Source organism: Calypte anna, chromosome 1 (genome assembly GCF_003957555.1).
Source record: "Calypte anna isolate BGI_N300 chromosome 1, bCalAnn1_v1.p, whole genome shotgun sequence".
NCBI classification, from domain to species: domain Eukaryota; kingdom Metazoa; phylum Chordata; class Aves; order Apodiformes; family Trochilidae; genus Calypte; species Calypte anna.
The window spans coordinates 86,033,023-86,060,107 of record NC_044244.1 but is presented as its reverse complement, the minus strand read 5'-3'; the positions used below and the strand labels follow the sequence as shown (position 1 = coordinate 86,060,107).

At 40.5% G+C, this 27,085-nt stretch overlaps 1 protein-coding gene across 1 annotated transcript; it reads right to left on the bottom strand.

Annotated features, from left to right (window-relative positions):
* Positions 1-685: 685 nt before the first annotated feature.
* LOC103536985 (ovostatin) lies at positions 686-26,816 on the bottom strand. Its single transcript, XM_030447396.1, has 35 exons — positions 26,737-26,816; positions 26,020-26,203; positions 25,539-25,695; positions 24,041-24,093; positions 23,148-23,168; positions 21,979-22,147; positions 21,282-21,366; positions 20,395-20,506; positions 19,901-20,015; positions 19,595-19,704; positions 17,737-17,895; positions 17,177-17,401; positions 16,591-16,648; positions 16,032-16,177; positions 14,817-14,966; positions 14,092-14,262; positions 13,658-13,787; positions 12,514-12,610; positions 11,787-12,015; positions 10,454-10,577; positions 10,021-10,139; positions 9,522-9,573; positions 8,820-8,903; positions 7,750-7,926; positions 7,129-7,210; positions 6,504-6,660; positions 6,103-6,177; positions 4,871-5,036; positions 4,380-4,600; positions 3,581-3,796; positions 3,136-3,260; positions 2,702-2,792; positions 2,077-2,145; positions 1,066-1,171; positions 686-747 (listed from the first exon to the last, which is right to left on the bottom strand). The coding sequence occupies exons 1-35, from the start codon at positions 26,799-26,801 to the stop codon at positions 686-688; spliced, it is 4,362 nt and encodes a 1,453-aa protein (XP_030303256.1). The 5' UTR covers positions 26,802-26,816.
* Between the last annotated feature and the right edge of the window lie 269 nt (positions 26,817-27,085).

The following is a 27,085-nucleotide window of genomic DNA, read 5'->3' as shown; positions in this document are numbered from 1 at the left end:
ATACAGCTTCAGGATACTGGGTTGTCATCCCCTTCTGTGCAAAACAGAAAAGAGCTGGACCATTAGCTGGCAGTGAGCTGTGCCTGTATATCTTGGGAGCTGCTCAGGAGATAAGATCCAGAATAGCTGCTGTGCTGAGCAGAACACAGACCTGGATCACCCATTGGCAAGGCAGTGTCAAACTTCTGCCTGGCCAACACACCACCTCAATTATTTGCATCACCTCAAGTGTTCTCCTTAGATGATGTTTTAGCTGATCAGGAAGGAGTTACTTGGAGTCAGTGTGAAGCACCCTGCCTGTGCCCACAAAATGCAGACTTCAGAGAAGAGGCTTTCAAGCTTTACATAGATTATTCCTCTCTAAGTCTTGATGCTTTTGAGGAAACTCTGAAAGTATTTCCCAGTCTCCCAATTATCCTGAACTTTGGCTTTCATTCTAGAGGCTGAGCTCTTCCCACAAGCAGCAAAGTGGTACCCACTTAAGAGCCCACTGAGCATGTGGCATGGGACAGGATCTGTCCAGTGTGTCTGATGGCTCCCTGAGAAGCCTGGTGGAGACTGAAGACTACTTCTACAAGAACAGTTATTGCTCTACTGACCTTATCAATCCCTCTGCCCATGCTGCTGTATAATTCACCTTCTTACCTGTTTGTTTTTTTTTCCTTTAACTTACCTTTCCTAATAATTACTCTATTTCTTCAACATCCTCTTTGCAAGGTGATATATATTGAGCAACAGCATAATCCTCTGGAAAAGAAGGAAATAAATGTTCTTCTTTTGCCTTTCCCTGGAGGTGGATATACCCTACACATGTTTAAGCTAGCGATCCTTGAAATGCACATGCATTTTCATAGCTTTCCAGTCATGCCCACCTGTAACCTTGGACATGATACCAAGCTCACTAAGATGAAACAAGTATCTCCCTTCTCACTATACCCAGATCCTGATAGAGTTCTTCAGAGGAACGCTGGTTCCAGAAGGACTGGTTGTGGGTCTCTCTTAATGTACAGAGTGTTTCTGTTGTCCCACCCCCAAACTTCATCCTGGTTAAAATCAAGGACCTACCTGTTTCGTAGTAATCATAGATCTGCACAGGAGCTGGCTTGGGATGGGCCACTACAAAGTCCTGCTCAACTGAAAAAACTATCTCTTTCCTTTTCTTGTGTGAGATCTGGGAATGGAAGGGTAGAGATCACGTAAGTTTTTCTATTTGTGGAATACCACCTGGAGCAGACCAGAGGGGAAACTGACTTGTTTTATGTTCAAAATCCTACCGATGCTAAACATACAGATGTGGGACGTCCATGATCTGCCTCTCAAACTGGGATCAGAAGTATGTTTGGAGAGCCCAAATTGACACTGAAGTGAAAAGCTTTCTTATCCTGCTTGTGTTACCTGATTCTGTAGTCACTATGTGTCTTGTTGCCATAGAGGGAAAGAATGTCCCAAAGGACTGAGCTTAATTTTTCAGGACCTCCCAATGGTCAGGATGATAAAGTCTGGCATTCCAACCCCTCCCATTTCAGACAGAACATTATATGCCACCAAGAAACTGGGATCTGATGAACATCACTGGGATATTGGCTTCTGTTGGTAGTTCTGCAGCAAACAAATGCACTTTTACTATATAAATTCTGATCTATGGATTACATTACAGGTTAGATTTGGGAATTAACTAGTGTAAGAGATGGAAAGGGTATCTTTCCAGAGGAGATCAGAGCAGTGTTTTGTGTCCTGTTGAAGAGACTGAGTTTTATGAGAAGCCTCCAACTGGACATATACACAAGAGAACCCCTTTTCTGGTGTTTATCTACTATTGACTGAAAGGGTTCTGATCTTTTTATTAACTTATTTCTAGGTGATAGTATGGCAGGCAACAGTTCAAAGCTGTTTTGTCTGTCAGGATGTTACAACCAGTTTGAGGAGCAAGCAGCTTCATGATTACAGGGGAAAAATGATGGGAAAGGGAACATGATAAATATACTTTATAATAGACTATATACACTCAGTAGGTGCACCTATTACGTTCTTCTTTCATCCTTTTATCAAGGCAAAGAAACAGTGATCAGAACTTACATTTTCCAGATAAAGGAGAACATGGTTTTTCTTTTTTTCTACTTGCATCACTGCATGACCATCAATGAGCTTTAAAATAAGAAAATGGAGATAAACTGAAATATTTTTAAACCATTAAAAACCAAGTGTTACCTGAGAGCCTACCACCACGTGGATGTGGTATTCATCCTGTTCCTAGCCCAGTATCAAGGGCTGGGAGCTGATTAGAGGGAGTGTGCAAAAACTTCCACTTGTCTTAGTGGTGAGTATGGGCACCTCGTGAGTGCAGGAGAGGCACTGCAGTTCATTTAGGGAATACTGTCTTGCCTCCAATATTGTTTAGGTTTTAGAACAAGTCTGGCAGATTTCTCATCCTTTCCCTACATGGGCAATGCCAGCTCCAAGTTGCAGCACCCAGTTGGCCAAGCTCTAGCTGGAACCCTGCCTAGCTTTTCATGTTTTTAAGATATGTGTGCTCACAACTCACTGCAGGGAATTCCCTCTACTCAGTAATGAAGAACATGCAGCCATGGTAACACCTCACAGGGTTTGTAGGTGAATGATTCTCAATTAGGCCTCTGTTTTCATCATGAGCAGTCTTCTTTGTCTCTGAGATGACACATTTAATCTTGCTCCTATAGTTTACCTTATCCAGGGAAGACTTGACAGGAACAAAGCCAGAGAGCATCTTCACATCAATAATGACCATGTTGGAGCTTCTGCGCTTCCCTGTGTAACTGAAAGAACAGAGGTCCCCATCAGTCTGGACTGTGCCTGTGGAAGTAAACCTCAGCTTTCTGCTCCTAGCCCCATATGGCATTGGGAAGGATGAGTCACAGGCACTTGTTGATAAGCTCAGATGAGAGACACTAGGAAGGCCCTTAGTATGAAAGGGCCAAGTATGTGCTAAAACCATCAGTTACTGGGTGTATCAGGAGGTCTGTTGGGATACTGTCTTAAAGGCCAATATTATTAACATGTTGATTAGCTAAAGGTTCCTGACTTTATAAGCAAAACTGAATACACAGCACTCTTCTCTGCCTTGTCATTAGTGCATCTGGTCTGCCAAAGGCACCTTACCTGCTTGTGAGGACAATATCAAATTTTGCTGGTCGTTCCCGTGGACAGGATGCATTTGACGTCTGTACTGATAGTGAAAATCCAAAGGCCCCTTCTGGAAGGTGAATGTTGTATCTCATTACTGTCTGGAAGAAGAAAAAATCCTTTTTTTTTTGTATGCCAAGGGATTATCCTTGCATTAAAAAACAAGTGTCAGACCTAGTGAAGTTTCCTGGCAATTTTGGTTTTATGTGGAAGGTTCTTGTTTACATCAATGGCAGACACATGAGATTTCTGCTCTTCAGAACCACTTCTGCTACCCAGAATCATATCCCAGAAAGAAACAAATTGCTGATAAGAATAATTACAAATAATTACAAAGAGAAGTGTGATGGAGAATCATCAAAAACATGACTGTATAATATGCAGAATGTGAGACACAAAGAAGAGGAGGGCAGACACTTACCTGCATATGTATGCATCCACTGCCATTCACTGTTAGGTTGTATTTCCCGGAGACCTCTGGAAGGGGAGTCTGTTGCAGCAGGAGCCTGTTCTCATTGTTGACAATAAACACCTTCTCAAAAGGCTTTTTGGAAGTGATCTTGACTATATTTTGTGTAACAGAATTGTAGGTGGCCTCACCATAAGCAGCGAGGGCTTTGAGAGCAATGACTGTGTCCTGAAGGAAATGAAAATAATAAAAGACAATTAGCTACACAATGTGATTGTTGCAGGTCAAAGTCATGGGTCCAATACGAAGCACAGTCACTTCATCCTGGCTAAAGAAACACAAAATTTGTCTATAACTCCAAAGTTCCCATACATTAGGAACTGTTTAATTTTGGTATGAAGGTTTTAGAGTGGAAGAAATCTTCCTGCTCACATGGAGGTCTCAGAACATCAAATCTGAGCACTAGAGCACACTTCCAGAGTTTTTCATGGTGGTGAAGCATATGTTTTCTATGGAACTACAGAACATTTCTTGGTCATATAGAGTGGGACCTGGTGCTTTGTAGGCTTGTCCCCAACATAAATGTCTGTAGGCTTTTGCTAGTCAAATCACTCCTGTATGGCTTTCGACTTCCCATAATTAAGGAGAAAAAAATTTTTTTTTGGTTTCTTCAAGATAAAGACTTGGCCCCTGTGTTTTAGGCAACAAATACAAGAGGCAAATAAGACCAGATAGTCAAAGCCTTACTGACACCCTGAACCAGTCTTCCAGTTCCTAGGACTAGGTGCGAAGTAGAAGAGAGTTTTGACACCTGGGTAGAAGAGAAACCTCCATAGGGATTCTGCTGTCTGATGATCCACTGCACAATCCTTGAGGCCTTTGTGAGATCCTCTTGATTCCGGTTGGGCTTGTGGAGAAATGCCAACAGCACATAACTGGTAATCTCAACTTCAGCTGATGGGGCATGGTCAAGGAAGGAGGGAGATTTTTCTGATGGAGACCTCTCCTCCTGCTCCCAGTGCTGTGAGCCATCTGAATAAGCAAAGAGAAGGTCAGGAGCAACCATACTGGATTATAGGTGTCACTGCTCTTTGCTGCCTCAGAGACATACTGTGTCCTGTTCTCTTTGTCACAAGTACTCCCTACAAAGCAACAGATGTACTGCAAATTAATTCAATAGATTATTTGCAGATGTTGATTCTGTGCCTATTCTCTCAGTATTGTCAAGGTCAGACCACAAGACATCAGTAGGATCTGTTCCCTCCTCCCACTGCTCAAATTCGCAAAATGTCTGAAACTCACCTACTTCCTTTGCTGATTTTTGTAGCTCTCTAAGAAATGATTCACATTTTTCTGCCTTGCCAGCTAAGCAGAAGGCATAGGCCAAGAGTGCCTGAGTGTAAACAACACTGATACTCTTCTCAGATGCAGTCTCCAGGCAAAAGAAGACATTTCGGACTACAGGATACTTTAAAAAAAACAAAACAAAACAAAAAATGACATACCGATCTAATTCAGGACAGTACCCTTTATCTGGCCAAACATATGCTTTATTTAAACCTGTTCTTCAACCCTTCACTATTACAGCAATGAAAATGAAATTTACAGAATAACTTCAGGAGAATGACCACAGAATTAATTAAGGAGGGATTTCAGACTGATAAACAGAACATGGTCACTTGTATTTCCTCAAATCAAGTAACTTTTCAGTTCTTGAAGGTGTTGGTGTATAAGCAAAAGATAGTTTTGTTTCTTTCAGAGCTAATTTCTTCTGCTTATCTCCATTATAGCAATTCAGGTTGCACTTCGATAGTCAAGAGTTTATTGTCTCTAACAAATTCAACCTAGTAGTCTCTAGCCTCAGTGACTCTGGTGTACTTTTATTTAATTCTGTAGTTTTCACCAAGTAAAATAATAGGTTTTCACCAATTAAAAAACGTTCAAACATTCACAGTTTGACCCTATGTCTTGCTAATGCATTATCCTCTATTTGAGGAAGTTCCTCAAAAAGGAGATGAAAAAATTTGAGGCAGAGAAACTCCTCTATTTAACCCTAACATCTCTGCTGCAGTCTCCTTTATACTAGCCACTTTTTTAAAAGAACAGACTGACTTTTAACTCTGATGGACCTTAGTTTTACCATTTGTAGACTTTATGGATTTACCTGCAATCTATTACTTTCTTGACTGAGTCATGCTCGAGGCTAAGCCGTAGTGTGTGGGCTACTGCTGGTCAGTTTTTGTACTGAAAATTAAAAAGCGTCACTTAATGTCTTCGGTCTTTCAAAGATAAGGTCTAATCCCACTGAGGTCTGTACAATTTCTACTTAAACCCTGGTGGCTGAAGCGGTATATAGATGGGAAAGTGTTCTATCACAGTTTCTAGTGCAGATACAGAGCAGAACTCCCATTCCCTGGGAGTTCTCTCCCCATCTACCTCTCTCTCCCTCTAAACAGTTTGTAGTAGACACTGGAGCCAAGCCAACAACTGGGGACCAATTTCAGCTGAACACCAGCAGCTGAAGGTCTCCTTACCGAACTGGAGTGTCCAGCTTCTATCATGGCAATGGTGATGTAGGCAGAAAGTGACAGCTCATCATCTACTCCTCCCTGAAAAGGATATGAAGAGAGGAATTGTCAGTGAATGACAGGAGTGAGAAGCCTCTAAATATGAATTGCTATATCCCAACTGGGAGAGTGTGGTCAGCTCTGGATGCAGTACACAAGGAAGGAGAGAATACACAAAACAGAGATGGCTCTTAAATGAAGAAAAGCCAGATGCTATCACCTAAAAAAAATCTTCACATACAATCCTGTAACCCTATCTCAGATGCTTGTAACATATAAAGCGGTGTGGGAAAGCTGACTGAGCTGAAAATATTTCACAATCTTATTGATAAGAGCATAAATCTGACAAAGAAGTAACTCTCTACCACCTTCAAGGCATTGTTGAAGAGTGTCCCAACACTTGGGAAGCAGCCATCTGGCTTCTGTTTGCTTGCCAGCCACATCAGGGTTTGAGCCTGGACATTGTCATCGATATATATGAAGTGACTCGCTTGTGCAAGTGATTTGTACACAAAGGCAGTGAGCCTAAAAGGGAAAGATGAAGCTGTGAAATGAGCACTGAAAGCAGGAACAAAAAAAGTCAACCCTTCCATTCATGGTAGGTATAAGTATGAAGAGCTACAGGTAACATGTTGGTGGCTTGCTTTGTCTTCATGAGCTCCTCCAGGAGAGGGGTAGTCAAAGGAATAGTATCTAGAAGGGACACAAGAAGGGTGTCCAGAACACTCTTCCAGCAGTGCATTGGGTTTCACGGGACACATCAGGAGCATGAATCAAGAAGTCATCTGGGTCTGTAGGGATCACCTTCTCTGTGTGTACTCAACCTGGCAAGGGGTGGAGAGTTTTTTTTCTCAGTAGCTGCAGAGTCACAGTCCTAGTGACAAAGTCCACAGCTCTATCTATCTGATTTGACCAGTAAAGATGCCTTCTAACTGCATCATGTAAATTTAATGCAAATTAATAACTGAATCATATGTGCTCACAGTCACTAACCAGGTGTTGCCTTCTTTATCTCTGGTACCAAAGATGCTGTAGGACCCATCAGGATGTTTGTATGACAGCTGCTTCTGGTAGCCTGCAAAAACATGGACAAGGAAGTGTTCCCTAATTTTAAAAAATAAATCCATATGTGTTTGCTCTAAGATTTGTCTGAAACCACAGTAGTAAAGCATAGAAAGACAATATATATCTAACAGTAGAGGAGTCCTGACAGAGCTTAAGTGAAAGCACAGAACATCCTGTCCTACAGAAACATCGAGTTACAGAATAGGCAGAGCTATATCAGCTTTGTGTTCCAACTAAGCTAACAGGATTAGCACTTTGTGTTCCAACTAAGCTTACAGGATTAGTATACGTGCTGGGGCTGAGTAGAAAAGGAGGAAGGGACTGAAAGACAGAACCACAAAGGAAACATGACACTTGAGTCTCGGCAAAAGAGGATAATGCAGGAAAGAAGATAAAACAAATGTCTCGATCAGGGCAGTCCCGTGGGTCACTGAGGAGTGCTGTATTGTTAGGATACCAATAAAAGTAGCACCATCAGTGCTACTTGAGGCTCACTGGGCCTCCATGGGAATTTCAGCATATATCATAAGGGAGGCACAAAACTCTCACCGCTCACTAAATATCCAATGGCCTTGGCTTTAACATTCTCAGTCAGCTGCCCTGTTTTGTTCAGATAGTCCAGAACATAGATGTTGGGTGCAAACAGGACCATGTTCTGCTCCCCACAGCCAAATGGCATCTGGAGAAGCTGGTGCACATTCTGCATGGCATTGCCCATGATGTCACCTGGGAAAGAGGAGATGCTGGAGGGATTAGCACAAGTCATGGCTGCTGAAATAATCAATAATTTCTGTTCTGTAGACAAAGCTGGGGAAAGTTGAGCTGGGGCTGCAAAACTGTGTGGTACTACAGGTATTTCCAACAAGCATGATGCTCTCAGTGCTGACTGAATGATTTCTTTTGTTCTGTTTTGCAATAAACTAAGATATCCCTTCATTGCCCCTCCTTACTTTACCTAAATTGCCCACACCAGAAACAATACCTGTATCAGTGCCTCTTCAAAAAGATACTTCTTAATAGAAATTAAAAGAACTTCCAGTAAACTTCTGTTTCCAGTGGAGGGGAGGGGAATAGCCCAGAGATGCTGGAGTGAACTACTTGTTGCATAATTAACAACTAATGCTGAAAAGGGATACTGGTTATGCAGATGCATCATAGACCACTTTTAAATTGCTATTTTAAGGAAAGATTGTGCAGACCCAGCAAGAAGTTTCTGGAACGAGCTGAAATCATAGACATTACAGAGCAAGGATATTATAATCAGTAGTCATGTAACCAAGTCCAGGTCCTTTCCTGTAAAAAGACTGAAAGGATTCCACTAGAATCTCTGGTTTACATGTGGATGAGTGGAAAAAAAGCCTTACTGGCATGGATCTGGCTGGGGCCATAACTCAGAACTGGGTTAACTCAGAGCAAAACATTCAAATGCAATTAATTTTAAAGTGAAGAAGGGTGTAACCAATGTTTAGAAACTAAATTTCTCTGATGAAAGAAAAAACACTACTGGACAAGATAAGAATCAATCTCTTTCCTTAAAAGTTCACCACCCAATGACTGGAAGATTTCATTTTATGTTTTCATATTTTGTTTCTTTTATATTTTATTAATTATATATTTACCGACAACAGAAAAGGAAGCTCTGGCTGACCCTTTCACCACGTTTGGAGGTAGGTCTAGAGCAACTTCCTGAGTAATGACATCATCTGTGGAGAAAAATATTAATTGTGTGAAAAGCATTAATCAGCTGAACAAGGTAAGTCTGATGCTACGAGGCTGTAGTGCTTGTGAACCTTGAATTTCTTCAGAGAGATACTGGGGAGAGCTGGTTGAGCAATGTCAAGGATTCTTTTTGTGAATTTTTTATTTTCTCTTTTAGGAAGACCTTCCAGGAAACTGGAACTTTTTGCAGTCAGCATTAAGATGGTGTGGAAGGGAATGTTACATCCCTCTCCCATTCCCACTAGAAGTGGAAAGCTGAAATCTATACGTATCCTTGGAACAGAGGACAGCAGGAAAACAAGCACATGAAATGCAGAGAGGATTTTGCACAAAAAGTTCAGCTCTTTTGCTGGCTCCATAACAGCCTTGCTTCAGCAACAGAACACTGCTGACTGTAGCACAGACACTGCCAAAATGAAATGCACCAGATCACACAGGAAGTTTATAGCAGGGGATTGAACTTTAAGCACTCCAACTATTTGTCATTTGGGCATCCCTGTGGAAAAGGCAAGGCACAACATACAATGAGCACTGCAAAAAGCAGTGTGAACTCCAACCTTCCTTTTGGTTCCCCTGAGGACAGCAGCAGATAGAACCCTTACCTTTTGTACATATTAGGGAATTTCTGGTCTTTTCCCTCCTAGTGCCTTCAGGCTGCATGACAACGGGAAGAAGAGACATATGCAATGGATGAGAACAAAGTGTACAGAAGAAATGCAATGACAGAAAGCCACCAGCTGCCCCATCCACCTGCATCATAAGACAGTTTAAATGAAGCAACAATTTACAGGTTCATATCTGCTGTGGCTACTACTGAAAGAGAGTTCCCATCAGATGGAATCCCACATTTCTAGTTTGTCCTCTGCATGAGGGAGATCTGCACTTACCAACATCCACCTGTCCTCATGGAAGAGGACATCAGATAGGAATGGACTTGGCCTTAGATTGAACAGTCAGACCCTGTCCTAGACAGATGAAGGTGGTACCAAACCATGAGGTTTTCAGGGAACCTGACAAACTTAGGTGCTATTGGTAATTATGCTGCATTTTTCTTTCCTCGTGGAGGGGAGTACAGGGCAAACAGTAAGCTGTCATCAGTACCTCAACCAACAATGTTCTGATCTGGGTGTCCCTGTAGTCAATACTGATGTTCATGGGTGTTTTGTCTCCACAAGTCCCATCATCCTTGGTCTCTGCAGTAATGCTGAATACTATATTACCTTAAATAGTAGCAGAAAAAGTAGGGAAAAATGGACCTCTATGATGCAAAATGATGGCTAAAGTAAGAAATTTCATCTCATAATGAAAATCTACAAATATTAAGTACAACATAATCAGTAGTCAGTCATTCTGGGTGAGATATTTGGGAAGAGAACTGATCTCTGAAAATGCGAATGATAAAGGCACTACAGCTGTGGACAAGCTCTTAAGCCCAGAAAGCTGGAAATACCAGTGGTAGACAAAGTTCTCCAGACTGGAAGAAGTTTAGATTCTTCAGGTGAGGTACAAATTAGGTAGATTCAAAGGCACTTACCAATTTCTTGGGGCAAAATATTCCAGACATAGGTCTTTCTTTGTTTGGCACATACACATCCATCATCCTCTGGGGAGATGAGTTTGGACTGATAATCAATGGAATCTGACAGTAAAACATCAATCTGAGAACAGAAAGAGAGTGATGCAAAGAAGTTTTTTTACAATAGGCAAATGGTGCTTTATTGTTAGAAGGGGTTGAGATAGTCTCTATTTATGTCTGGTGGTAGCAGTGTAGAGCAGATTTACAGCCTGGGATGATGATGTTTCTGACCAGGACATCAAGTTATGTTGGGCTAACCTGGTGCTACTGGCTTTAAACTAACTTGCAAAAGAAACCGCTGATTAGTGTTTGTTCTTCTCTCATTGTCAGAATACTTGAAAAACAAGATAAAGAAATGAAAGTCTCAATAACAGAAATCTGTTTTTCTATCATGTTTAAATCCCTAGGGCTATCTGTTTTGTTAAGTCAAACTGTTAACAGTTTGGAAAAAAAAAAAAAATTCCTAAATTGTGCCTTGATTTTTCCTCCTGTAGTGGTGATCTACTTGTGAGACTGCAGAGCTGATTTTCAGCATTAAAATCAAGCAGAACAACTCTAGGTTTTATGCCTGCCTCTTTTTTTCAGGTTTCCTATGTAAAGCATAAGCAGAAGCCACAGAAGATCCCTGACTTTCTTTCCTCAAGTATCCTTAAAGCATGTGTAGAGGTGCAGTGCACCTGTGGTCTGGAGGCATTTTGCCTGGAAAGTACTGAATTTTGAGGGCACAGCCCCCCAGCATCTGGGAGCAAGGGACCCTCTAGCTAGACCTGCCCTCTGTAGGGCAAGTACTGGACTTTTGTTCCTGTTTTGTACTTGTTTTGGTACTTTTTGGAACTTTTGCCCCAGAGAAGAAGGGTTTATCTGCTCTCCACTTCTTGATCTTCCAACTTTCTCCTGTTTGGCAAGCACAAGCCCTTCACTTCTTCACACATCCACATATACCCCTAAAGAAAAGACCCCACTAAATACATCCATAGCTTGCATGACTGTGAATAGTGGATGATATTCTGTAAAGCTCTTGTTTTCTTCCTATATGGATCCCTAGAGACAGTAGCTTTTGCTCCCATCCTAGTCACTGTTTACACAGATCTCCCTTTGCTTTGTAGTGTATTAGGAGGACAAATCCAATCAGGATAATCAATCATCAGATAGAATGAGAAGTGCATCAGTTCACAGAAGGGTCAGATACAGTAATTTACACCAATCATGGTACTGCTTTTTTTTTTTTTTAATTTCTAGCCTACAAAGGCTGCAGCTTCTTTGGAGATGAAGTGCAAGCAAAAGTACTCACCTTGATGCAGTAGTCAAGGTAGTTGAAGACATTGGCTCTAAGCAGGAAATCTTCTCCTCGGATGATAGAGTATGGCAAGGTCAAGTCCACAAAAAAAGGCTGGAAGACTGTCAAGGTGGCAGGTACAGATAGACCAAATCCAGCCAGCTCTTCCACACAGAAGGCACTGGCCTTCCATTCGGTGATGGTGTCAGGAGTGGTGTATGAGACAGTGGCTTTTCCAGTGGAGCTGATGAGAGTGGGTAAAGGATGAGTTTAGAAAGGGTAAGTTTATACACCTTGCTTCTTAGTAGATTCATCAGGTTTTGAAAATCAGCACTACTTCTGTCTTCAGAAATCTCACATCCAAGTTCCCCCAAAAAACTTATCACCTAAATCTTCTGAGAAAAGCCCATTTAAAACTTCTGTTCATAATTTCCCTGAGTTTGAAAAGAAAGTTCAGAATTCTTGGTTTGCAGACCCATATTTTAAATAGGGTCTTCTATCTTCTATATTCCCTTATTAGGAAGGGATCATGACTCTTGGTACACTTTGTAGGAATATCTGTCTTTGGAGACAAGATAATTTTATTATGGAAAAAAAGGTGGGTGGGTTGTCAGGTGACAATTGAAAAAAACTGGGTCTTCCTGGCTGAAAGGTAAGAAGGAATTGGCACCTTGAAGAACCTCAAGAGACATATTTAGTAACTCTTAAAAACAAGGTAAGAGAGGGAAGAAGCAGTACTCACTTTAGTAGGACTATATCCCAAATCCAAGTCTCAGGGAAAAATTCCCGAATAGTCTCAAGGATGAGTTTCTTCCCATGTTCCTCTCTAGCAACTTCAGCTGGTAAAAGATTTTAGTCAAACCTGGTTCATATAATGAAGACTCCCAGAAAGGACATGTTTTAATATGCATGGGCCAATATGAAGGATGATTAGGGTTTACCCATTTCTTTCTAACTGAGACTATCAGTGAAGCCACAAAAAATATTACTTAAGGTCACTGATGTATCTCCGAGTTAGGCATAACCTGACATCACACTTGAAGTGTTAATTGAAGTGTTAATTTTTCTCCAGATACGAACATGAGACCTAGAGCTAGAACTCAGGTCACTTGATTCTTAGAGCTGTTTGCTATCCACTCTGTTGCACTCTTTTCAAACAAGCTGGTCAGGAGGGAATCAGTGCCATAGAATCATAGAATGCCAGGTTATCAGGGACCTCAAGAATCATCTGGTTCAAACTTCCTACGTAATAATACGGTTTAAATGAACTGAACCAGCACCCTGTCAATCTGAATCTTAAAACTGTACAATGCAGGGGAATCCACCACTTCCCTTAGGATATTATTCCAATGTCTAAATGTTTTTGTGATAAAAAATTTTCTTCTGGATTCCAATTGAAATCTCCCCAGAAGGAACTTGTACCCTTTACCCCTTGTCTTGTCCATGTGACTCTGTGTAAAATGGGAGTCTCCATCTCCTTGATAGCCACACTTTATATACTGGTACATTGTAATAAGGTCTTCCCTAAGCATTCTTTCATCAAGGCTAAAGGCTTGGCTTTTAGCTTTTAGCAAGGCTTTTATCAAGTTATTTCAGTCTTTCTTCATATGGCAGGCGTTCCAGTTCTCTGATCATCCTCATGGCCCTTCAACAGTGTTAATTTTATATATTTAATTGCCAGCACTTCTCAGTATGACACTGGACATGAATCAGAACTGTAGACCTAAAAGGCTTTTTGGGCATTGGCTGTTATCCTAAGCTATCTCTCATTCTTTGTTAGACCAATATTCAATATCAATACCAAAGTGATTCATTAGCATTTTACATGTCACATCAATATCACTTCATTTAAAGAGAAAAGGTCTCTTTGCTGTCCCCTACTTTACCTGATTTGGCATGGTGTGAAGAAGCCATGAATCCCGCATTCATAAAGTATGTTGGAGGCCTTACAGTGTCACTTGTACACACGACTGGTTGCCGAATCTTTGAGTTGGTAAAAAATTTCATGCCCATATCCTATGAAAAACATATTTTGCTGTTAATGATAAACTTATTCTATCTGAAATTTATCCCATTCCTCCTTCTTTCCCATTACTGCTTTTTCACCACAGAGATGTCCAGAGACACCTATGCAGAGACTCGTGGGAACTTTATGCATGCTGGTAAATCACAGCAGGCACCAGAGTCAATTGAGAAAATATGTCCATGAGGAGAGTTTATTGTGTATGAGTTTTACTAACACCATCATTTGCAGAAATATCTAAAGCTACATAAGTGGAAACTCACTTCAACAGATTTAAGTAATGTACAAGACATTTACCCTGAGGAACTGATATACATCTGGGCCTAATCCAGACATTACAGGTGTGTAATACAAGCCTTTGTGAAAGATGTTGTCAGATGAGACACAGGGGTCTTGGGGGTCATCTTCTAGATTGAGCCCATTGAAGATGTAGCCTTGAAAGTCTTGCAGGGGATGCAGTCTGTATATCTGTGAGAAGGAAGAAAATACAAAATCTGTGTGACTGGAAAGATCAATTCTGATTACACCATCATGGACTGCAAATTTCCAAAGCTGAGAAAGCATCTTATTTGAAACAATGCTCAATTTTCCAGATTGAAAACTGGCTGAATGGATGGAACCAGAGAGTTGTGAACAGTGGGCAAAAATGCTAGTTTGAGGCCAGTAGCCAGTGATGTACCCCAGGGGTCAATTCTGGGTCCAGTACTGTTCAACATCTTCATTAATGACCTGGATGTTGGGGCAGTGTACCCTCAGCAAGTCTGATGCTGACACAAAACTGGGAGGAGTGGCTGGTACACCAGAGGGTTATGCTGCAACAAGCCAGCCAATGATTAAATCAAATCCCACATGAAAGAGGACTTCCAGATGCCAAAAAGCAATTGACCATTACAGTCAGTTTATGACAAGCACATGCAAAAAGCTGTGGAAGTCTCACACAGTCTCAAGCTGAGAGACATAAGGGAGGAAGAGGGAGCAGTGCCACAGGGGATGGAGACAATGTGTGTGTTTGGGCAGCTTACCATGTCTGCTGACAGCTCTGCCTCAGACTTGAGGAGCAGCACACTCTGATCCACTGCCCTGACAGCACAGAAGGAGTTAGCAGCAGCTTCAATGTCTAAGCTGACACTGGAAGCTGAGCGCATCTGCTTTTCAGAGAATTGCAGCTGGACCTGAAATTCATCAAACAGATGTTGGTATAGCTGATCCCTGCTGCCTGGGGCTTCTCTGGATGTGTGTGAATGGAGGGCAAGAAGGGCACTGGGAGGCTCTTCCCTTAAAGCACAGATGATCTGCCTGGAGAAGGATGTCTGATCTCCGCTGCCTGTGTTTACCAGGCCTCTGCTACAGGTAGAGGGGCTTAGGCAAGAAACACATTTAACTCTTCTGTGGTAGCTCACAGTGATTTAAAATAAAGTGTGATTCTTTTGATGCTGTTATCAAATCAAATCTTAAAATGACATAGACTGAATGTAAGAATCCCTACAATGAGAAAATAATCTTTTTAATAAGTTCAAGGCTCATCTAAGTAAATACTTAAAACAGATTCTGTTTTGAATCCATTCAGAGCAAAATCTGTTTCATGATTGTGTTAGAAAAGAAGGGAAAATAGGACCACAGAGGTAACTGGAAACACTTTATTTAATCTCACTTGTTTTTTCTTCTCCTAATGTTTCATATTCAACTTTTAGGAACAAATTATTGAAATCTGATTTCAAAATGACAAATGAAAATGTAACAGTAGAAAAAACATGGAAGACAAACTTAAACCCCAGGCTTTTATTTTTTATTTCTTTTCCATATGTATTTAGTTCTGGTAATCACAAACTTCATTTTTCAACAGAAAGGGCAATCAATATAGTTAGTGAAGTGAAATAAAAATAAATCACACTCACTATGCTAAAGAACAGACAGTCTGAATGAAGTAGGACACTATTTCAAGTGAACCTGTTTCACTATAGATTCAAAAGAGGCAGGAATCATCTGGGAGTAGTATTGGTTTCCTGAAAAGTAGTTTTTAAAATTAAAAGAGAATTTACCTTTTGACTACAGTGCCACGAGGTAGTGGTAGAGAAAAGACGCAAGGAAAAAGAGAAAAAGAGAGAATGAAGAGGCTAACATTGAGAGAAATGGATGGAAACAAGAAGTGAAACTGGAAATCTGTTGTGAATGTGTGTACAAATAATTTGTATTTATCTGACAGCAGGTAAGACCTGCTTTGTCTCAGTGCCTCTCACCTTGTTTTTGAAACACTTCACAACAGGAAATCGGACACTGTCTGCCACCAGCTCCTTGGCAGGGTGTAAGGTGTATACCAGCAACCGAAGGGCTGGAGACATTTTCTCACTGACCACAAATGGGATAGTGAGAGTACCATTTTGGTCTGTTAGAAGAGACAAAGGGACCAGCAATGAGATAAGAGCAAAGATCTCCTGTAATATTAGACATCCTCAACAGGCATGTAGCTGTACCAGTCAGTGGAGCAATCCGTACTTAGAAGATGAATTGAAAAATCATGGATTTGCCAGGAGGTGACATGCCTGGCTTTAGATCCAGATGCTCTAATACTTATTGTGGGCTTGCACTTATGGCCAGATTCAGATACCCTCCTGTGTCAGATAGTCTACATATCCTGCATTCATCAATCATTCATCAATCTAACCCTGACTGATATCAGATGAACTAGTTGCTGGACTAAATCTGACTTTATAGAGAGAAGCCTTCCCCTGGTCCTCTGCTTAACCATACCTCTTTTTTTTTTCCAGTCACAGGAACATGGATTGCAACTTGACTTACCAGCTTGGATATTAACTGTAATTTCCCCTGTAAAGACAATCTTGCCTTTTGCCATGCCCTGTGCAGAGAAGAATAATACATTTATGGATTGGTAGTGGTTGGAGGCAGAGAGCAAAAGTCAAGCTAAATGTGCATTAACAGGACAGTGAAGACATGTTTACTGAGATGGATTCAAACACTTAAACATCAGCATTAACACATGCTGGATTCTGCCACTGCTGAGCCCTTTGTTGGTGGTCATGAAGCAGAAGAGAAAGGAAAGTAATGCAGGGTATACCACAAAGACCTTCTTGAAGGGAAGGGAAAAGAACTCTAGCCTTAGATATTACGAAGGTGGTTCCTTACTATGAAATAGAGTAATATTAAAATAGAGTAAGAATAAAATAGAGTAAGAGAGTAATATAAGGGGCCATTCTTCTTGCCAAACCACCTCAATACAGTTTCTGTCCTAGGGTGGTTGACCACTGTGCTGGCTGGTAACTCAAAAGCTGAAAGAGCACTCAGTGACATAATTGCTGAAGAGGGAATGTCAGATTGCTGTCGTGTCAAGCCCGTTCAGCAAACCACGCAACAACACCACACTCACCACATAGTAGAAACTCATGGTGTTGATGTTGTATCCTTCTGTGTTCAAGATGTAGTCCACAGTGACTGTTGTTTCCTGACCACATCTAAGATCTCTCCACAAAGGCCGAATCCTCACAAAACTGCTGGTCCAGGAGTAGAAGCGCTGGATGGAGAGAGATGCATCGAGGTGGGAGGGCTCTATCCAACCTTCAGAGTGGCACTGGTCACTGGTTTTATACGTCGCCTGATCAGCAGGGGGAGTGAGAAAGTAAAGAAAAACATATCACCAAGGAAATCATTATCACATACCGATATCAGAATGATTTGTTCACAAATGCATATATTTAAGAATATTATCTAAAGACAAATTGGTAAGGAAAAAGCATCACACAGTCTCTCAGCCGTGCCGCAACTCAAGTGTTTTCCTCACTTCTTTTATAGTAATTTCTGAGAGCTCTGTTACATAAGACAGAGAAAGCACGTTTTTATTAACAGAATTCAAAACCCATCCCATCAGTTTTGGGTACAGTTTGAGTGCTGACACGTTTCTCTCTGTCTCTACCCAGCCTTTGTACTCACTTTCAGAGTGATCTCAGGATCAAACATTTCAGACGTGTCAATGCTGAACTCTGCAACTCCATTATCATCAGTGGTGAAGTTGTCTGTGTTCTTGTTGTTGACAAATAGCTGAATAACCTCATTGGAAATAGGAGAGTTTTCTTTGTCTAACAGCTTGATCTATATAAACGAAAGACATGTTCCGTGTGTTATCTTTGTGTATACAGTAATATTTTTCACCCCTTTGCTCTCCACAGGAGAATTTCTTTTTTTTTTTCCCTTCAAAGCAATACTTAAGAACTGAAATGTCTCCCTTTCACCTTCTGGCAGCTATCATGAAGTTTGTAGCAGGAGCTTCCACATCATCTGCTGTACTGTCAATTACATCCCTTTGTGGAACAAGAGCTTATATCTCATATCTTTCCTGGTCAGTCCCTTCTGACTATACATTTGCAATTTAAAGATAAAATTATTTTCCTCCATTTTTTTCCTTTCTTAGTCTTGAGACTCTGCTGCTCATACTTTCAATGTCTGAAGGCCTTTTCTCCATATCTTTGTTTTGAACACTTTCTGATTCTTTCCCCACTGTCTATATAGTTAATGTTTTGAAAAAAATATAAAAAGCAACAGATACCATTAAATAGATTCTAGGTTGGTAGAAATGAGCATTAATTTTGATTTTTTTCAGAAAAAGATGGCAGAAGTAATAATATACTGAATAAGACACTGGCTAGTCTCACTGTCCAGGAGCATGGAGACAAATGATCTCTGAAACTAAAATAACAATACGAAACTAAAAGTATTCAGGCAGATGTTGGCTCCAGTGGAACTTAAGACAACAAGAGTGCAGGCATAAAACACATAGCCATCAACTGATGTTTCATAGTGAAGGGAAGGACAGTGAATGGCACATGATGGCACCAGGACAGGGACTGGGATCTGCTGCGTTTTGAGAAAGTATGGGTATCAGTGGCTTCCAGACAGTATTTCCCCTGATACGACCCTCACAGGTTGTATGGGGTTTTTTTAGGCTTTTGTTTGTTTGTTTTGGGTTGAGTTTTTTTTTTTTTTCACAAAAACAAAGAAGCTGTTTCTGACATGTGACATCCCAGCCTGCTACCACATGACTTTCAGAATGTTTCAACTTCAGAGTGTGTGGGAATGTGTGTTTCTGAGGAATTTACACACACCCCAGGGGGCCTGTTGACCCTTCCAGTAAGGAGTGGCAAGGTGTACAGCAAAATGAAGAAGGGAGAGGGAGTGGAGACCATGTGAGAAAGTTTCATAAATATCTTTCAGAGGGGAAAAAATGTTTTTGAAAGGCAATGTCTTCTCTCCTTTCAGTGCTACTGGCAAGATGTCCCCTTATCCTTTCCTCACTGAATAAAACAGCTGAAGTGAAGGAAGGAGAGAGGTTTATCCCTTCTTCTCAAACCACTCTCAGAATTATGTGATTTTTCAGGAACATAAAATCATAAAAAACTTTCTGAGACAGACACTGTTGTTATTTTCTTCGGGTTTTTTTCTTAAATTCCATTCATTCTTTCTTCCCTCATCCCCCAGTGTTATATTCATCTTTGGCTCACTAATGATGGTCAAATCTCAAGGGAGAGGCAGTGATTTATATGAAGATTAAAATGCATGATAGAAAAATGCTAGCTAATGAATTCTTTTGTTTAGAGGTATTCCTGGCAGAATCAAACCCAGAATAAAACCATACTATACACTTCAGTATTCAGAATTACCAACAGGACACTCAATGTAAAGAAACTTGTGGAGAACAATGCCAGCCCCAAACAGTCCCTGAAATGTTCCCACCACTGTTGTCATGTGGTTGCCTGTCAGTCACCTTCAATACAGTCTCAATACTCTTGCTTACCTGTCCAGTGTAAGGAATTCCTCTTCTGTAGTGGCGATCCATGTTCTCAAACTGTACAATGCTCATCAACCGAGTTATGGAAATAGACTGAGTCTCTGTAAGTTGCAGGCCTGTAAGACAAGCTCAGAATCAAGAGAAGATATATTTTTCCTTGCATATTGCTTCATCAGTGTTAGCATTTTCCTGGTGATGGTCACTGTCCTTAGAAAAATGGAACTTCAGGAGGACAACCTTGTGCTTAATAGGTGCTACCCTCTTTTCTGACCACACCACTGTTGGTGTTTCTGACTGTCTATAAAGGGTTACCTGTGCCTTTCTCTGTGACAGTGGCTTTCACGTCAAGATTCCTGATGTAACCAATGCGATTTAGCTCAAAGATGTTGGAGCTGAAAACCTGTGAGACACAGCCTTCTGCCTCCAGCTGGAAAGGGAAGAAAACAAATCCCATTACCATGGATCACAGCTTTCAAAGGATGTTTGCAATACATGGGGCCCTTCATTAGTGAGTGAAGTGTTTTCCCACTACTTTTAACATGACTTAAATTTTAACATGCAGGACTGATGGTGACATCCTTGTCTACACTTTTCAGATGGGAAAAAGGAACATGTCAGTCCTTCTTTGGATTTATAGGAAACCAAGAGAAGAAATGATGTGCCCAGAGTTCCAAGCTAGTGGTGAAAAAAAATAAATGAGTAAAGTGAAACATCAAGGAAAGGAAAGTGTGATGAAAAAAAGAGAGAGAAGTAAAAACAGAGGAGAGAGGACAAACATAAAGAGGAAAAATAATTATGAATCGTACATCTTTGGTAAATGACTGACAAACTGGACTTTTCTTGCACCTCCCATATGTATCAAAATCCCTGCACACGCTGAGCTGGACTTTCCCTTCAACAGGCTGGCCATAGGTATACCTAGGGGAAGAGGAAATAGAGGTCCATGACTTGATGCTTAAAAAACTGACTTTAAGCTAACATTTGGGGGAATAGACCCAGGACAAGCAGTGAGTTGGGAAGTCAGTCATGGTATAGTCTCACAGGGTTTTTCCTAACTCTTCTGCTGTAACAAAAGATAATATAATTCAGAAGCTGAAATATTACTGAGTTCTATTTCATCCCTAAACCCATGAACTGAAACCACACCTTAAACAAAACAAATTCTTCTATAAGCATGATGGGCAGACATGGCTACTGAACAAATTATCACTGTGTCTCCACTATTCATCTTAGACTGGAGTTCTAGACTTGCTGGAATAAGAGGAGCAAAGCTTCTGATATCTGCAAGGGGACCAGGTTTCAACCACAGATTCTCAATTACATGATCTTGACATTAGAGTAAGGAAGGTCCTTCTGAAGTATTAATTTTGGAGGGGAAGTTAAAGGCAGCTGAAACCCTAGCACCCCTTCTAGAATGTAAAGGTGCTGTGGTATTTAAAGATCTCCCTCTGAAGTGTGCTCTTGGGAGTCACCACATCCTACTTTAGCAGAGGACCTCTCAAAAGATTTTTTCAATCCCTGAAACATCATACAATAAAATGAAAAGTAAAAGAAAACTCCAGCCATCAAATGGAAACCTCTTCTGAAGTGTTATTTATTGTTGTCTCTTCTCTAGGGCCTGTCTCTTTACCCAGTCCTTGAGGAGTTCTTTCTTTTCAGCATATTTCCTAACCACTCTGTATCTGGTACTTACACTCCACAGACTTTCACTGTGAATTCTAAGTCCAGCACAGTAAGGCTTTCTGGTGCAGTGACTGTGACTTCAAATTTTGGCAACACTATGAAAAAGAATAAAAATGAAACAAAAATCAAATAAACAAAACCAATCAACCAAACAAACCCCCCCAAAAAACCAAAAAAACCCCAACCAATAGCAATACTGATACATTGTCAAGTGGCAGACCTTTCTGAGTTGAAAGTAAAAACGAAAATCTATCATCAGTTTTAGTCACAGATGGAATGGGATCTCAGAACTGTGGTGTCAAAATGGTCAAGAAATTGCCTCATTTATGAAGGTTCATTAAACTATTACTACAAAGCTTTGAGAAGTTAGGGTTTCTAAGGTGATGTCTAAATCCCCTGCAAAGCTTTGGCTGAGAAAGTTTGTGGACGTGGATGAAAGAATGTTAGTTTGTCACAGGGAAATTTGCAATCAGTTTATTGGTTATGCAGAGTATTTTCTCCTGGCTTAATCTGTGCAAAACAGTTACTTTATCTCTTCCAGCCTTCTATGGTTCTTTTGTTTTCCTCTCCAATTCTTCATGACAACTAATTGAAGCTGCACTTGCCAGGAAGCTGTTTGAAATTTTAGCAATGAAAAGGGTTGATTGATAGGAGCTCATCTCTAATAATGTTTTCTACTCTGAATAAGAACAACAGGTGGCAATTACCATATTCCTCCACAAGGAACGAGTGATTTGTTTTATCTCCCGACTTCTTTGTTACGATAATTTCATAATTTCCCAGGATAGGCTCTTCAGTTAGCGGGAATTCAATCTGGATTATGTTAATCTCCGAAGTCACATTTTGCCACTGAAAGATCCTGTTGCCCTGTGGATCCTGAAGTAAAAAAGAATATGACTCATAGTTTGTTTGCCTTGGAAATCAGAAATCCAGAAACAAAGAAGAAAATAGGGCAAATGGCTTTAACTCGTTGGGGAAGTTACTTAATGTGCATACATTGAGATAAATTATGCTTTACTACTCTGATCATTAATGTTTCTAGATTCTCATCACTTGCTTTCAGAATTAGGCATCCACTCCCAGCCTTGGTGTTGGTCTGCATTATGAGAGGAATTTGCCAAATACTGCTCTTCCCTGATCTTTAGTAATTGTTACTCCAGTTTTGTGTCAAGAATGGAGAGAAAGAAAATATTCTTCATGCTTCCCTTTAGCTGATCTTATCCTACACAGATCTTGGTCTCTAGCGAGCCCAGCTTTTTTAGCTCTTGTAGGAAGGGAGGAAGCATTTTTTTTGCATTCAGTGAGATGTCATTTGCCACTGAATTTGCCATTTATGCCACTTAGACTGAAGAAAACTCATTCACACCATTTCCTTGAACTGTTTAAAGCACTGACTGCAGAAAAAAACCCCACATGTAGAGCTCCAAATAATTATGTTTCAGTGCAAACAAAATAAAGTCGCCTAACTTCATGGTTATGAATGTCAATGATGTCTAGAAATGAACTGTGATTGCTGTTTTAAAATCTGCCACAAAGTGCCACAGAAGAGCTAACATTGCTGGCAATTGTATCCACAGCCTGTCTCTGTTCTTTTTCAGCAGAACCTGAATTATGAGAAGACACACCCCAGGGTAAGCTGGACAAACTGGAGGGAGTGGAGGGGAGTCAAAGGCAGGTATAAAATCAGTACAGCTTTAGACTATTGAGATTAATATAGGTATGTTTTCCATGTTAGTAAAGCTTCTATTAATATTTGCCAGTGTGCTCAGGAGCAGAATTTGGCTGTGTGTGGACACATACAAACTGATGTAAACACATGTGCCCAAGAACTGTTTTTATATGCATAAAACAGTGCAAAGAAGAAAAAGTCTCTTACCTGAATTGCAATGAAGGGATACTGGAATAGGAAAAAATAAAGTGAGAGATTAGGTGGCTGAACAAACACAAAATAATTTTCCTCAGGACTGTGAAAAATATTTAGGCAATAATCAGCATAATGCCAGCAATCAGAGATCCTCATCTCTTATTTTAATTAGTTTAATAGCAGTTTTACTTTATAAGATTACATAAAGGAAAGACTTGAAATGAGAATGTTGGGCAGTTTCTAATCATACTGGATTTTGTGCAACCCCAGAGCAGCTTAGGAGGTTATAAGCATCCATCTAAACTGTGATTTGGGATTCCTGGATTTTATATCCTCATCCTATTGTCACGAACTCTTTTGATGACATTGTGTGGTCTTCTGCATTACAAACACATGAAAAGAGTAAAGACCTTTCAATTTCTTAGCTTATGTACTGTAAGCATGAAGACAGCTTCCTGGCAATGACAACAGTGCCTCTGATGAGATAAACAATTGTGGTAACAACTTTAATTTTCATTTCCCCATCTTTAATGTGTTCAAATTACTAGGTGGATGACAACCAATTTTTGCAAGCTACAATTACTGAGCAGTAATAGCAGGAAACTGAACTTTCTTTTCAGATCTAAAACAATGCTGCAGCAACTAAGTTGAGGGATTTTTTAGCCTCTTTCTCAACATTAGCAGGAGGTGTCGTGTCAGGAATCCAACCTGCTACACACCTGCACTCACTCTTCCTTGTGACTCAAATGTAAGGGTGGATTATAGCATGTGCTTCGGAAATCATGCTGATTCTTGACATTTAGTCACTGCAATATCTCATTTTATCCAGATTAGCTGCTTATTTAAAATTTAGGAAGTTTTCTCCCAGCAATTTTAAATGCAGGGGAATACTACTGGTCACTCACCATCTCCTGAACAGGCTTAAAGTTGAAATCCAGAGCAACCACACGAAACATCACTGGTAAGACAAGGAACAGAGTGTTAGCATTAACCATAGCATATTTGACTAAGCATCCATTAGTTTTGCATCCATTAGTACTCCCAGTTCCACTGGATCTTCTAACAACTCCTCTTGCACCAGATGAAGGTAATACATTGCATTTGTAGGTAAATGAATACTACCCAGACTTTGCTGAGGGGGCTTTTCCCGAGCATCAAGAAAGGGATGACTGGATGAGTAAGAACTGCTGTGCAGGTCAGGCAGCCTCAAATGACCAACATAACTCTTACAGTGGCTGTCTACATGATATAGGGAGATTTGATCCACTTTTTACTATGTCTAAAGCAGAGTTTGCTGCCTTGAATGTATGAAAGTTCCAAATACTACTGGAACTAGGTGAAGTGTCAGTTTTTCCTAAAGCAGTGCAATTCCTCTTAGTTCATTTTTTTTTCACATCTATTTTTTTTTTTTTTTTAGGAGAGAAACAGAAAATAGAATGTTAAATTACTGCACAAGGAAAAACATAAAAACACGTTTCAGAAATGTTCCCACAAAGTATTACCTTTTCATCGTTTCACTTAATCTACTGCTTTCTGCACTTCAAAATGAATCCATGCTATACATAATCAAGCCATGTAGCCATGTTTGTGGGACAACTTGGTGGCACCAAATTTTAATTGGTAAGCTTTCCTTCAAGATATGTATACATAAAGATAGACAGACCTCATCCCTACTTATAGTATAGCTGATCTAGTCTAGTTGCTATGCTATTTGGCTGACCTCTGGAAATCAGGTTTCTCATAGTGTTTCCTACAGTGTTCTATCTGTATGCTGGAGGCTTTAAAATCTAGAAGTGAATTAAAGAATGGAAATAGATCAATGGTTCTTTGCATACATGGAGCTCTATTCAATGGTCAGGTGAGAAGTATGGATAGGGGAATAGCATAAGTGCAGGAAAAACAACAACATGAAAATATAAAGTCCAAACCCATTAGAACCCAGAAGGTAAATATCATACTTTTGTCTTTTAGAAGTTATAATTAATTTTAAAGTAATGAATTTGACTCTTGGTCTTTCAACTGTCTTTGATGGTGATCACCATCACAGGAAGAAGACAGTGAGAGCATTGTTTCATGCCAGCCACGTAAGTAGTGATCTAATCACTGCTTGCTATTACCTTGGCCTGTCATCAGCAATGAAACAGCAGCAGTAAAAGCTCCTCTCTTCTTCCAGCTGTGAGGAAGGGACAAAGAAAATAATAGAGGCCATAGGATGGCAGTATCCTGCCTGCCATCCTGAAGATGTCTCTGAGTTCCACAAAAAGTACTTATAATGGTTTTAGTAGAAACTCTGAAAAAAAAGTGCCTAGGCTGTAGCTCAGTCTGAAAAACACCCAGCAGAGAAGTTTTATCTCAAGAAATTGCTTCCTAAGGGGGCATGATATAAACTAAGTAGATATTCACCATTCTGCCCTGGTTTGTAGATAGGTTTGTCTGTTTGCACGAAGACAATGCTCTCCACCTTCCAGATCATCACTGACCGCCGCTCTTTTAGGCTGACTGTGGTGCCCTTGGCAGAGAAGGAAATGAAAGCCAATGGGGCAGAACTGACAGGAGGAATCTGTGAGGAAGAGGAAAAACACAGGGAGGTTGCTAGTCTGGAAGTAATTAGCTCCAGATCCTGTTCAACAGCTATACCTGTGGCCTAGACATCTACAGTGAGACACCTGTCTCATTTCCATCACCTTATTTCTTTTTTCTTATATGTATTAAAAATACCTCCTCATCTGTTACTATATATCTCTCCTCTGCTTCCTTTTTTCCATCAACAAAGTGGAAAAATGTTATTTCCTCTGTTCCTGTTCTCCTGTGCTCACTGCTCTAATTTCCTTGTCCATCCTTAAATTTAATTTTCACTGGGATATATATATTAAAATTAATTTACCATGAAGTTGAAGCATTGTAGACCATTGCTTGCCATCATTTTTTTCTCAAAAATAGTGGTATTAACAGCACCATATTCTAGGATGACTCTGATGGATACTGTCTCGTTGAGGTTAAGGAACTGCAGGCAAATCTGACCTGGAGAGTCAGTCTGGAGGACAGCAGGCACCATCAGAACATACTGCCTGTGAGATCCAGACATCAAAGTGATCACATCATGGAGAAAGGAGAAATAGCCTCAACAGCACAAAAGCAGATACATGGTATTGTTATTTTTAATTATTAGTGTTATTATTAGGTACTTGCTGATTAGTTTAGGTTGAACACAGCACACTCTGCCAGTGCCCCTCACTCCTGCCCTTCAGTTCCCAACTAGCCCAGCCCTGGGCTCCCCACACAGTTCTGCTAGCACCCACAACTCCTGCTCTTTTGCCTTTTATCTGAGTCCTGGACCCACTTGCTTTTAGCAAAGCACCTCCTATTATGGATGGTATTGTCTTTTCTGAACAGAAACATCAACTTCTGAGGAAATTCTGCAATAGGCAGCAGGTCTGCTCCATATTAAATGAGCACCATCCACTTTCCATCCACACTGCAGTTTAACTTTGCTCTCCAGATAGAACAGACAAGTCATGACAGTATTTTATATTTAAAGTAATTAACACCATCTTGAAAACATTATACTGGATATTATTAATAATAATATGGTAGTTCTTACGGCTCAGGTTCCTTTGCAGCTGTTACTTGCAAGAGAAGAATAGCCAAAAGAAACTTCAGCCACATTTTTCTCACTGTGAGATAGAAGAAAGAGATAAGCTCTCTTCCCAAGAAACAATTGATTGCCTGCTAGTTTAACAACTCTTCGTAGTCCTCACCAAGTGCTCCAGAGGAGACGAGATGGCCCTTCAACTCCTCCCTGGCTCCTTCCTTGGATGTTAGTGCCTTTATAATTGCAGAAAGGGGTGGAGATCTCAGTCTATCCTACTGCTTGCAAGAACCTCCCCTAACCCCGCTGCAACCTAAACCAACACACTGTCCTCAAACTGCAACATTTTACTGCAGTTCTC

Coding starts and splice junctions, on each gene's coding strand:
- LOC103536985 (XM_030447396.1), bottom strand. CDS start 26,801: ATGTGGCTGAAGTTTCTTTTGGCTATTCTTCTCTTGCAAGTAACAGCT. Junction 20,016..20,394: donor GTCAGTCATTTACCAAAGAT/GTACGATTCATA, acceptor TTCCCTTTCCAG/CTGGAGGCAGAAGGCTGTGT. Junction 748..1,065: donor CTATGATTACTACGAAACAG/GTAGGTCCTTGA, acceptor CTTCTTTTCCAG/AGGATTATGCTGTTGCTCAA.